General features: G+C 37.7%; 1 protein-coding gene across 2 annotated transcripts; it reads left to right on the plus strand.

The window, feature by feature from the left end:
- On the plus strand, positions 1-4,870 carry LOC306873340 (F-box/LRR-repeat protein 18-like). Of its 2 annotated transcripts, none has more exons than XM_079422575.1 (5): positions 1-164; positions 635-832; positions 1,694-3,261; positions 4,068-4,286; positions 4,401-4,870. In XM_079422575.1, exons 1-5 carry the CDS (start codon positions 144-146, stop codon positions 4,549-4,551), a joined length of 2,157 nt encoding a protein of 718 aa, XP_079278701.1. In that variant the 5' UTR covers positions 1-143; the 3' UTR covers positions 4,552-4,870. The 2 variants fall into 2 exon arrangements, 1 of the variants encoding a protein (XP_079278701.1); XR_013784484.1 differs by having other exon boundaries at positions 7-164; positions 4,112-4,286.
- Positions 4,871-12,393: the final 7,523 nt, after the last annotated feature.

Consider the following 12,393-nt stretch of genomic DNA (forward strand, 5'->3'; position numbering starts at 1 on the left):
GGTGCTACATCTTCCGCTATATATCGGCCTACAGTAGCAGTCACATTTTCAACGGATAAATTATTATATATTTGTTGAGATGGCAACAATTTGTTTTTGTATATCACTGAAGTACATATCCGAACAGATTTCCCTAAAGCGTCATGGATAATCAAATTGAAACGGTAAGTTACATCTGAGAGCTGATCATTCATGCTAGTTAGCCTGCAAAGATTATTTTATTTAGCAAACAACGTTTTGAAACGATTAGGATATATTTATTTTGAAATATCTGGACACGAAGATATCCAGTTTTCGTAAGGAACAGATTAGCAGAACATGATAATTATAATTCCTGTCCTAATACTATATTACTGACGTTTTTACTTCTGTAAAATCGTTTTAAATACTGTACACAATACTAACAGGCGTTTAGATCAAAGAATAAACTGACTTGCGTTCAGAAAGCTTTGTCATTTGTTTTGACAGAAGTGATTACCACATCTGTATTGTAATAACATTACTTAGAAGCTGAGGATGTAGGACTTCACCGTTATATTTGGTAAACAATGAACTCCCTGGTTAACGAAGCCGAGCTCAATCCAGTCAAATTAGTGCTATGTATGAATAACTGTTTGTTCTTGCTGCTCTCCAGGCTCTGTGCTGCTCAGACAGCATTTCCCAGACCTCTGTCACTATCTCAGTCTTCTCAGATGAGATTTTACTGAATATCCTGCGATTCATTCCAAGCCATGACCTGATGCTCAGTGTGAGTCAAGTGTGCCGGAAACTTCAAACTCTCTGTCTGGACAAGAGCTTGAGAGCCCATGTACACCTGCAGAAAGAATACACAGTAAGCTTGAAACACACACACACACACACACACACACTTTTACTGTCTCTCATGAACTTAAAAGTGTTTCTGACAAACAACGGTTTGATTAGGGTGAAAGGGATACATTTTTCCCAAAAACCTTATATTCCATTTGAGGTTCCAGAACTTCTGAACAGTTATCCTTCTTGTCTCTTGTGCATTATAATGTTTTGATGCCTGATCAGGGTTCAACAGTTCTTGCATGTTTGGATCAGTATTTTTTAGCTTGTATTGCCAGCATTTTCATTGTTAAATCAAAATCATACATTGACTGAACCGTAAATGTAATTTTTTATTTTTTTATTTAAATGTACACATTTATGTTTACATTTATAATATTGTTTTGCTGATTTTTAAATGTACAATTTGTATGTTTGTTATTTAATATATATTTCAACAATTAATATATTATAGTAATTATAAAGTTATTAGGTATTATACAATTAATAACATTTACTATACAATTAATAAACGTTAATTATTTTTTGACATTTTTCCACTCATAATAAAAAAAAATTCCATGTACAGCAAATGTACATAAAAAATGCAATAACTACTAGGAATTATACTGCTGTCATATATTATAATTATATAACAAATTATAATTAAGCCTCCATAAGTTCATAAACACTTTTGCTGAAAAATGATGGCATACCTGGCATTTTTATCCCATTCATGTGCCACAGATATCATCAATTAATTACTGCAATTAAAAAAAAAAACTCATCTATTTTAGCTAGTTAGATCATTTTACGTGTCTGACAGGTTTTAAAAGTTTGACAAGCAGACTTGGGAACCAAGACCTGAAAATCTTACCTTTGCATTGCTTCCTATTCACAGGCAAACGACGATGCTGTGAAGCAGCTCTTGAAGAACCTTTCCGGTGACATCCAGACTTTAAACCTGAGTGGCTGCTACTGGCTGTCCGGCTCTATAGTGGATCAGGTCACCCGCTGTAAGGCTCTGGTCAGCCTGGACCTTTCAGGCTGTCGATTGACTTCAGTTCGCCTCTCGCATCTGCTGACCTCTCTTCGTTCTCTACGCTCATTGGCATTGGATGTGGGACCGGGGTTTGACCTCCATCAGCTGAGCGCCGAGGGTAAGTCTGCTTTGGCACGACTGCAGGAGCTCAAGCAAACATTGTTGACTCCCTCGTACGGTGTTGTGCCATGCTGCAGTGCCCTACGTCGCCTGCACCTTTATCTAGAGGCCAGTGAGGGCTCGAGGGAAGCAGGCGGTTGCACGCAGCTGATGGTAGGCCAGAGCAGCGTGCCGCACTATCAGAACCTGCATTGGTTCTCTGCACGCCTGGCGCCTGGTGAAGTCAATCGCACTCTGTTGGCGCTCTACTTGACTGTTTTCAGTATGAGAGTCCCGGAGGGTCTTACAGGACTGTTACTCTTTGTGCCGGGCCCCGCACCGCCAAGGCCGGTTGCAATGACGGCACTAATGGAGAGCATGGTGGGAAACACCGTTAGCGCTCTCCAGCTTCCACGTACGTGGTTGGATGGTGCTATACTTGGGCGGGTCTTGGCGCATGGCTGCCCCTCTTACCTAAATGTCTCACGCTGTTCATCTCCAGGGTTCAACCCTCTACATGTGCTCCTTAGTGCGGGTCGTGACCTGAAACTCTTAAAGAGTCTCAACTTGCGTGGATGTGGCCGAGGGCCTCTCGCCGAGAGCTGTGGGAAGGGTGAGGAGGAGATGGATGCAGAGAGTGTCAAAGCGCTTACTGAATGTTGCCCGCATCTTATTCACCTTAATTTATCTGCCACACACTACCACCATGCTCTTCCTGCTGGGCAGGATGGACACTTGTGTGGCGCTTTAGGGTGTCTCAATGCCTTGTGCTCTTTGGCACTTCCGGTGTGTGCCTTGGCACAGTCCCCTCCAGCACCTGTGAACATTCAAGACTCCAACACAGACCACTCCTCAAGATCACTACTTCTCGGGCTTAAAAAGAGCAGCCGCATCGGTGTGCCCACATATCGACCCGCAACCGAGGTCAACGTGGGTCAGGGAGAAGAGCGGCAGGATAGAGGCTTGTGTATTCAGCCTCTGCTTCAAGGTTGCCCGCATCTAGTGGAGCTGGAGCTGATTGGCGCAGGGTTTTCCTCTGCCATGCCACGCAATGAGCCGGCCATCCGCAAGGATCCCGCTGCATGCCCCTGGTCCTACAATGTCGGAGATGGTGAGTTAGCTGCTTTGGGCGGGATGAAATTTTTGCGCAAGCTTACCCTCGCTCACTTGCCGGGAGTTCTGAAGGGGACAGGACTGATCGAGCTGGTTCAGGGGTGCAAGGACCTTTGTTCGTTATCGCTGGCAAATCTTGGATCTTTAAAGACCATGAACTACACGCAGGCTCTGCTGGAGGCTCTTTCCTACTGTACACAACTCAGGGACTTAAGGTAAACACATATGCCACTACACACTCCATGCACAAAATGTAGTAAACAATCTAATCGTAGACTTGTTGCAATATATATACAATCTTTTTTTCACTAACCATGGCACAAATAAATTCATGGTAAAATTGTAACTCACCAGTAGGGGGCAGCATCATAAAGACAATTGCTGTATATCCTGTGTGTTACATTTAAATTCTTACATTAATGTATGCTAAACATTAAACATAAATATACATAAATGTATTCTAAATAAAAGTATTAATTTCTGTAATCCTATACCCCCCCCCAATCCCAAAAGTTATTTATTTCAGATAAATGCTAATCTTTGGATCTTTCTATTCATCAAAGAATCCTGAAAAAATGTATTCAACTGTTTTAAATATTTATAATAATAATAATAATGATAAAAATGTTTCTTGAACAGCAAATCCGCATATTAGAATGATTTCTGAAGGATTGTGACACTGAAGACTGGCGTAATAATGATGAAAAATTTGTTTTGATCTCATGAATAAATTACATTTTAAAATGTATTCAAACAGGAAGCAGTAATTTTAAATAGTAAAAATATTCCAGAATATTACTGCTTTGGTTGTATTTTGGATCAAATAATAGCAGGCTTGGTGAGCAAAAGATAATTCGTCAAAAAAAAAAAAAACAAACCTTACTGTTCAAAAACTTTTGCCTGTTGTGTAAGTAATAATAATAATAATACATTTATTATTAATAATTTTTAACAGATTATTTTAGCCCTATAACTCCTGCTTTTATTTACTGTTTGCATGTGTGCGTGTGTGAAACTGCAGGCTGGAGCAGCCCTATTTTAATGCGAACGCTGCATTTTTTGAAGCACTCAGTCAGTGTCACCAGCTGCGGCGTCTGTGTTTGGTTTCTCGACATGGGACCTTCCAGCCCGCCGCTGTGGCGGCCTTCATGCAGAGCTGCACTGACGTCATCATGTGTCACATGTTCATGGGTGGTACCCTGGTGGCCTGTAAAACACTGCAGAAAACCCTGCTGGACAGGTTAGTTGCTTTAATGAATTCTTAAAAATAAAGACTTTCTTAATGAGTGAATAATTTCAGGAAGTAACCTGGTGTACGTCAAATATTTACCGGTCCTTTCTCTTCCTCCTGCAGTTTTTCAATATCTCGTCCAGCCCTCAGTGTGGTGATTTACCCTTTACTGCATGAGGATCTGGCCCATGTGATCAGAGGTATGCCACTTTGCCATCTGGACGAGATCACACTTTTTAAAAGCCGCGTCGCTGAAGAGCCCATGAAACAGTGACATGAGGTGAAATCAGAAAATGGAAATCATGTGTTGGATTAACCTGGGTAATGCTCGACCTGTGCTATTTTGTGTGAGAGTGGTTAGAATTATGCATTGTAGGAACCCTCCTTTTGTTTATTTAATAAAAAAATATATATTAGCAATCTGGTGAAAGGATTCCAGGAAAACCATTTGTTTGGACTTAAAAGGTCATTGAGCTAAATGGACAATCACAACTCATTGTTTCCCATTAAAGATGCAGTGTAAACAAACTGTTTACCAGGTTGAAGTGCCATCTTTGTATATGTGCCAAAATAAAACCTTGTTCATATCTTCATTCTTTGTGTTCACTGAGATATTCTCTGTCTCTTAGTTTGAGATGCTATAGCCACAGTTTAAACACAGGCCATCTGAACCTAATGAGCTGTTCAGCTTTTACAACCACATTGTTGGACCTTTAGATTATCAGACATCTGTTGTTTCTCACAGGTAAGAAGAGTGAGAGTTCAATAGAGAATTTGAGATGTCTGATTGGTGAGCATAATGTTCTTTTGAGTCATCTTTACAGTGAATGGATTAATACGGTTCACAAAACTGCTTTCAATGTGTTGCTTCTCTCATGAGCACATCAAGGAACAACAAACGAAAGTGAGTTGTAATTTACTGACAGGAGTCTGATTGTTTGTTGAGTTTCAAACAAACTTTTGATATAAAGCCTTTAAGTCTTACAAATAAAGCATTCACAGATTAATATTGTTAAATATCGTGAAATTTTATCTATGCCATTAATTACTCACCCTCATGTCGTTCCAAACCCGTGAGACCTTCATTCATCTTCAGAACACAAATTAAGATATTTTTGATTAGCTCCGAGAGCTTTCTGACCCTGCATAGACAGCAACACAACTACCACGTTCAAGGCCCAAAAAGTTTGTAAGGACATCGTCAAAATAGTGTAAGTGACATCAGTGGTTCAACCGTAATTTTATGAAGCCATGACAAAGAAAACTAAAATAAAAATCTTCTCTTCCGTGTCAGTCTTCAATGCACATTCATGAGAGTACCACGACGCAAAAATTTGACAAAATGTTAGTTTTTGGGTGAACTAACTACTTTAAAGCCATTCACCATGTCATTTCTCAGTAACATTAGTTTTTCTTGGTTGCTAACACGCAATTCATGAAAGATTTACCATTTTCTGACAAATTTAAACAATCTCAAAACAAAAAAGTCCAAATCAAATATTTTAGTCGAAAAACATATTCTCTTTTAACTTAATCAAACTTTCAAATACTTCTACTAAATGAAAATGGTGGGAAAAGTTTTCTTCTTCTTGCAAGACCATAACTCTGATAAATATTGGATGTTGACTAATGCTTGTGTCTTCAGCTGTTGTGATGGTCTCCGCAGATCAATTGGAGATTGTCTCATTACAGTGAAGTGAGACCATGAGTAGTGTAACAGACCTTCTCATTGGTTGAAGACCAGACGCAGTGGCACGTTGTGGCTTGTCTGCGAAAGCCTAGTCATGCTGGCTGAATATTGGCCAAAAGAGCACTGCAGTTTTTCAGCCTTCAAATGATAGGAAGGAGCAGATTTTCCTGTTGCTGTTGTGCAAACCTCAATGACCATGAATTTTATTCTTTATTGTTTAGTGGTTTAAGATAAGATTCCAGTATTATATTAGTTCCAGTGTCTAATTACTAAACTGAAGGTGTTATGTTATTTACACTGTCACATTATTTTCTCTTCATTGAATGGGTTTATAGCTTCTTGCTCGAAATTTTGAGGTAAGTACAGTTATGCTATTTATATGTTATGTAAATGTTATAAAATATATGCTATATGTAAAATATGTATTGTGTCTCTTGATCTTGCAGAGAACTTGATCCATCATCTCCTCTTCATCATGATGCTGCTTCTTCATGTGCTGATGCTGTCGCTTCTCTCCGGTGGTTCAGCCAGAGTTGTGCAGGATTTTGAGAGGGAATGTGGTCAATTTTTTGCAAATGGAAAATCACCAACAAGATTTGTAAATCCCCCATCTAAATCACGATATGAGCAGATCTGCCAAACTCTAGATAATGTTTATTATTATGCCACATTCTATGACACTGACAAGAAGATCCCCGTGTACTCAGCCTATAAGTTTGAAGGGAGAAAGGTCTGCAGAAGACTAAACAAGTGGTACATTGAACCTCAAGTAAGTGAAATATGACTCTAAACAACTTGTGGTAATTGTTGTACCATATTACTGTTAAGGTTTTACTGTTTATATTAGATGGTTATAGGGATGTTTTTTATTTTTGTGTGGGTGTAGTCATTCCGAATTTATTAATAACACTAATGTCTTTGCTGTTTATCCTTTTAATCTTTCACTGAAAATATTCACAGTTAAACTTTAAAGAAATTTTTGTAATTAATATTTTTTCTCATTTATATGTGTGTGCCACACTTACTGGCACCCTCATGTAATACTTTGTGCGACCTCCTTTTGCCATGATAACAGCTCTTAGTCTTGTTTTATATTGTGTAATAAGCTTGACGAAAACACAATTTAGGATCTGAGATCTTTCCAACTAGATCCATCAGATTCTGAGGTCCACATGTCTCTAGCAAAATAGGATCACACATTCTTCAAATTCTGTATGAGCACCAAATAATGTGTCCAACAGCTTTGAAGAAACATGAGGATAATGCGTATATATAACACAGCAACGCACAATAACAGTGAACAGAGAATCAGATAAATGCTTCTAACATAAAAGAGAGATTGCTAGTATATTATATGTGAAGAATATTGCAAAGCTGAGTAGCAGAAGGAGCTGTATGAACAAGGTGTTGAGTATGTAATGTGTGCTTTTGGGAAGAAGAGCAATAGATTTGGCCTAAAGTGTTTATCGTGCTTACTTTACGCTTCATCCTACAGAGTGGGTGTCGCATATTAACACCTATGATTTTGCTTTTCCTTTAACATGAACTGTTCTCAAGCACATGTTTTAAACTGATTCACTATTGCAGCTTGACAATAATACTTCATCACCAAACATGCAACTGGAGAAAGATGTGAATATAGAAGGACTTGGAGACCGTCAAGCTCTTAATGAAGACTATGAGAATTCTGGTTTTGACAAAGGGCATCTGGCACCAGTCTTCCAGACAAACATACAGAGCTGTGCTGATGCCACCTTCACTCTCACCAATGCTGCTCCACAGGACCGCTCTTTTAACCGAGGTCAGTGGAGGAAACTAGAAAGAGACATTGCAAAAGAACTGTCCGATCAATGTCTCCAAATTAAGTATTCTGTTTACATTGTGACAGGGGTGGTGCCTGGTAATAATCGCATAAACAATAACGTGACAGTGCCTAGTCATTTCTGGACTGCATTCTGCTGCCTAGACAACAATAACAAATGTAAGCTCTCAAGAGGGTTTATTGGAGAGAATATGAACATTCCTCCCAAAGAAAAAACTGTGAATAATTTAAAGACTGAGTTGGCAATGCTTTATAATGTTACAGCATTTGAATTGTTTGATAAATCTACAGATCCCCCAACGAAAAAAACTAAGCGATTCAGAAAATGAAATAAAGCGCCAGTGAGCTATTGTCTGCAAAGGAAACTTTATCAAATGTTTTCTTTGGTTTTATTGTTATTTCTGACTAACTATTATAATTGTTAGCGGAATCATGAAGAAAATCCTGCTCATGCTTCAAAAAGGTGTACTAGCATGTCTGTGAAAATCCCTAAGAACTCCAGCTTTCCAAAAAATCTTTCAATTCTTAGATGTTCGACTGTAATTAATAATTGAAACAGTTACAATATGTATAAATGGAGTGCATCATATATTAAACTAATGTGAAATAAATATGATTGATTTTTTGACTGATTGTGAAAAAAAACTTAATCGATGTGAGTTTAATGCAAATGAATGCATTTACACTGAAACAAACATTAGATTCAAGATTTGTATTTGTCACATACACAATTAGACAGAGTATAACCAGCAGTGAAATGTGGTTATACATTAGATACTCAAGTAATAAAGAATAAAATGTAAAAGGCCAAAGTCAACTCTACAAAAGGCAAGGATACACTGGTGTTGCAGAGAGATAGGCGAGTATTTCTAACCTCCTGCTTTGTCATTCAGCAGTGCTGTAAGTCACACTGAAATTTACGACTTGACAAGAAACTTTAAAAATAAATAAAAAGACTACTTAATTTAGAAACCACACACATAAGCAGTTAATTTAATAAACAGCATATTAAACAGAGAAATAGATTAATGTATACTCAAAGGGAGATTGCTAGTAATACTTTGTGCAACCTCCTTTGATAACAGGAGGTGAGATGCTGTGAGATACTGTATGTGTATATAGTACAAAGCTAAAGGAGCTGTAAAGAAGAATGGTATAGTGATGAGTTTGTAATGTATTTTGCTGGGATTAAGAACAACAATGGATTTGGTCTAAAAGTGTTTGCTGTATTTACTTAAAACTTCATCCTACAGAAAATCCTTAAGAAGTCTCTAATTTTAATCAAGATTTAATTCTCTAACTCTTTCAATTCTTAGATCAGATGTTTGACTGTTATAATAATTGAAACAATCATAATTGGGATAAATGGAGTGCATCATATATTACACTAAAATGAAATAAAGTTAGATTTGTTCGGTCTTATTCAAAAGATGTTTGGCCCCTTTGCCACTTTATTGAACAGACATTCATTAGATTATATCTTGTTTCACACATTTCCGTTATGGCTAACTGCTAAACCACAACCCTGCACAGATTGAATCTCGATTTACCCAAAGTTTGAAATCATTTTAAAATCATAAAGTTATATTATTACAAAAATGTTTACTGAAAAAACAATATATGCCAGACACGTGACACAAGTGAAAACTTTTACACACATTTGGTGTTTATAAATTTGTCCCACTCAGTCAATGTGAGTTTAATGTAAAATTAATGTATTTACACTGAAAACATTGTAAACACATAACAAAAACTCTGGAAACATTGTATCACAACTCAAAATCTGATGTTGATTTTTCCGTTCAGGTGACAGAAAACAACACACACCACAGATTGACAGCTGTGAACTTGGTAAACCTCCAAATTTAAACTTTTTAAATATCATAAATGCAGCAAGATAAAATGAGACACAGCAGAGAGAAATATTAAAAATTCTGTTCATTTATTTGCATTGATTCCTTTAGGAAAATTGCCAGTAGATCTCATTGGAGTGAAAAACAAAATTAGGCACAATTTCAACCAAGACTATACCAGAAAGAAAATATGATACTAACAATGTGCTTGTTTAACCTTTACTTCATGATATATAGTATATAACCAGATACAGTATAAGGAGGAGACAAATAACTAATAGAAAAATGAATAAAAAAACTCAACACTCAGTATATGGCAGCTGTAGAAGAGTTGTCAGGAGCATCAACTTTTTTGCTCCGGAATGTTGTTTATGCACATTATCTGGACTAACTGGAAAACTTTTAGCCTGATGTGTCATTAAATCCTAAGCTTGGAAAACACCTGTGAAGAATTTTTGTCTTTCCTCATTCAAGCAGACAAGACATGTACTTACATTTACATTTAGTCATTTAGCAAATGCTTTTATCCAAAGTGACTTACAAATGAGGACAATGGAAGCAATCAAAATCAAACAAAGACCAATGATATGCAAGTGCTTCAAGTCTCAGTTAGCTTAACGCAGTACACATAGTAAGTTTTTTTTTATTATATAATAAAAAGAAAAAATATTTAATAGAAAGCCAGTGTTAGTAGTTTTTTTTTTAATGAATTAGAACAGAGAGTGTTAGAGTTAGAGGGTCAAATAAAGATGGAAGAGATTTTAGCCAATTCTTGGACTTTTAGGACTCAGCTGCTCAGACTGAGTTGGGCAGGTCATTCCACCAAGAGGGAACATTTCATTCAAAAGTCTCTGAAAGTGATTTTGTGGCACAATAAAGCGATGTTCACTTGCAGAACACAAGTTTCTAGAGGGCACATAAGTCTGAAGTAATGAATTTAGGTAAAGGGGTGCAGAGCCAGTGGTGGTTTTGTAGGCAAACATCAATGCCTTGAATTTTATGCGAGCAGCTATTGGTAGCCAGTGCAAATTGATGAACAGAGGTGTGACGTGCATTCTTTTCGGCTCATAAAAATTAATCTTGCTGCCGCGTTCAGGATTAATTGTAAAGGTCTGATAGAACTGGCTGGAAGACCTGCCAAGAGAGAAAAAAAAGGAGGTGGTCCTCACTGCAGAACACAAGATCTAGGGGGCGGTTGGATCTAGATCCAACTCCTCCCACCTGACCTATACCTGAACCTACCCGTCTCCACCTCCTGATCCCTAAACCTACTCATCTCCACCCCTAAACCTACCGTCTCCACCCCCTAGATGTGCATCCAACCCTGCCCCCTGGATCTTTGTTCTGCAGTGAGAGGCTACTGAAAGAAAGGGCCTGATCTTCTTGATGTTGGATAAAGCAAATCTGCAGGATCGGGCAGTTTTAGCAATGTGATCCGAGAAAGTCAGCGATCATCAATCATAACTCCAAGGTTTCTGGCTGTTTTTGAAGGAGTTATGGTTGCTGTGCCTAACTGGAAGGTGAAATTGTGATGAAACGATGGGTTTGATGGAACCACAAGCAGTTCTGTCTTGGCAAGGTTGAGTTAAAGGTGATGGTCCGTCATCCAGCTAGAAATGTCTGTTAGACAAGCTGAGATACGAGCAGCAATCGTCAGATCATCAGGATAGAATTTTGTACTTGCATGATAAACCAGCGGCCCTTCGACTATAATGCCGTTCAAAGAGCATGTCAGGTGGATTCAGATATATAGAGCCACTACATTCTATATCCAGTAACAAACATCAGATATCAATACTTTAAAGAGTTATTTTTCGTTTTTTATAAACAAACACATGCTTGTTAATTGGACCTTTGTTTAAATGTAATGTAGCCGTAGGGAGATATGCAGTGGATCAGGTTTGTTTGCTTCTGCTCACATTTCATTAAAAGGGTTCATATTGTATGTTGATTGACAAAGCAGGAGGTTATAAATACTCGCCCACCTCACTGCAACACCAGTGTATCCTTGCCTTTGGTGTTGGTATATACTGTAGTATTTGTAGAGCTGACTTTGTCTGTTTACATTTTATTAATTATTTGTTGAGTATCTAATACTACATGTTTACCTACTACACAGAAGGTGTTTTGTATCATGTTTCTTACATTCTTGCAATATTGTCTCTTAATTGATGATAGCTTTGATTTGTACTGCTATAAATGTGTAATGGGAATTGTTTATTTGTTTTTCAAAAGTTATAAGCTGTTTTAAAAAAGTGATCATGTGGTTATTGTTCATGCAGAGAACTTGGTAATTCATCAGCTCATCTTCTTCATCATGCTGCTGCTTCTTCATGTGCTGATGCTGTCGCTTCTCTCCGGTGGTTCAGTCAAAGTATTTTCAGAGTGAATGTGGTCAATTTTTTGCAAATGGAACATCGCCAACAAGATTTCCTGGATCACAATACAGGCAGATCTGCCAAACTCTAGATGATGCTGTTTATTATGCCACATTCTATGACACTCACAACAAGATCCCCGTGTACTCAGCCTACAAGCAGGATTTTGTGCTATGTATACTACTTGTTGCAAATAGTGGCAATTATCTGCACCTCAGTATTGTAAATAATAACGTATTATTACGTGCACCTCAGTATTGTAAATAATAAAACAGTATGCAATAATAAGGTATTGAGTGTAAATTATCATTTTAATTCAAATTATTAAATGGATGTCACCTTATTGGTACAATAAAGCCCTCCCTACACCTAC

The sequence above is a fragment of the Barbus barbus genome (genome assembly GCF_936440315.1).
Source record: "Barbus barbus genome assembly, chromosome: 7".
Classification (NCBI taxonomy): Eukaryota; Metazoa; Chordata; class Actinopteri; order Cypriniformes; family Cyprinidae; genus Barbus; species Barbus barbus.

Excerpts from the sequence above, each read along its gene's own strand:
- LOC306873340 (XM_079422575.1), top strand. The coding sequence starts at position 144 with ATGGATAATCAAATTGAAACG. Across the intron at positions 165-634 it reads TGGATAATCAAATTGAAACG|GCTCTGTGCTGCTCAGACAG; the intron begins GTAAGTTACATC and ends GCTGCTCTCCAG. Across the intron at positions 4,287-4,400 it reads CAGAAAACCCTGCTGGACAG|TTTTTCAATATCTCGTCCAG; the intron begins GTTAGTTGCTTT and ends TTCCTCCTGCAG.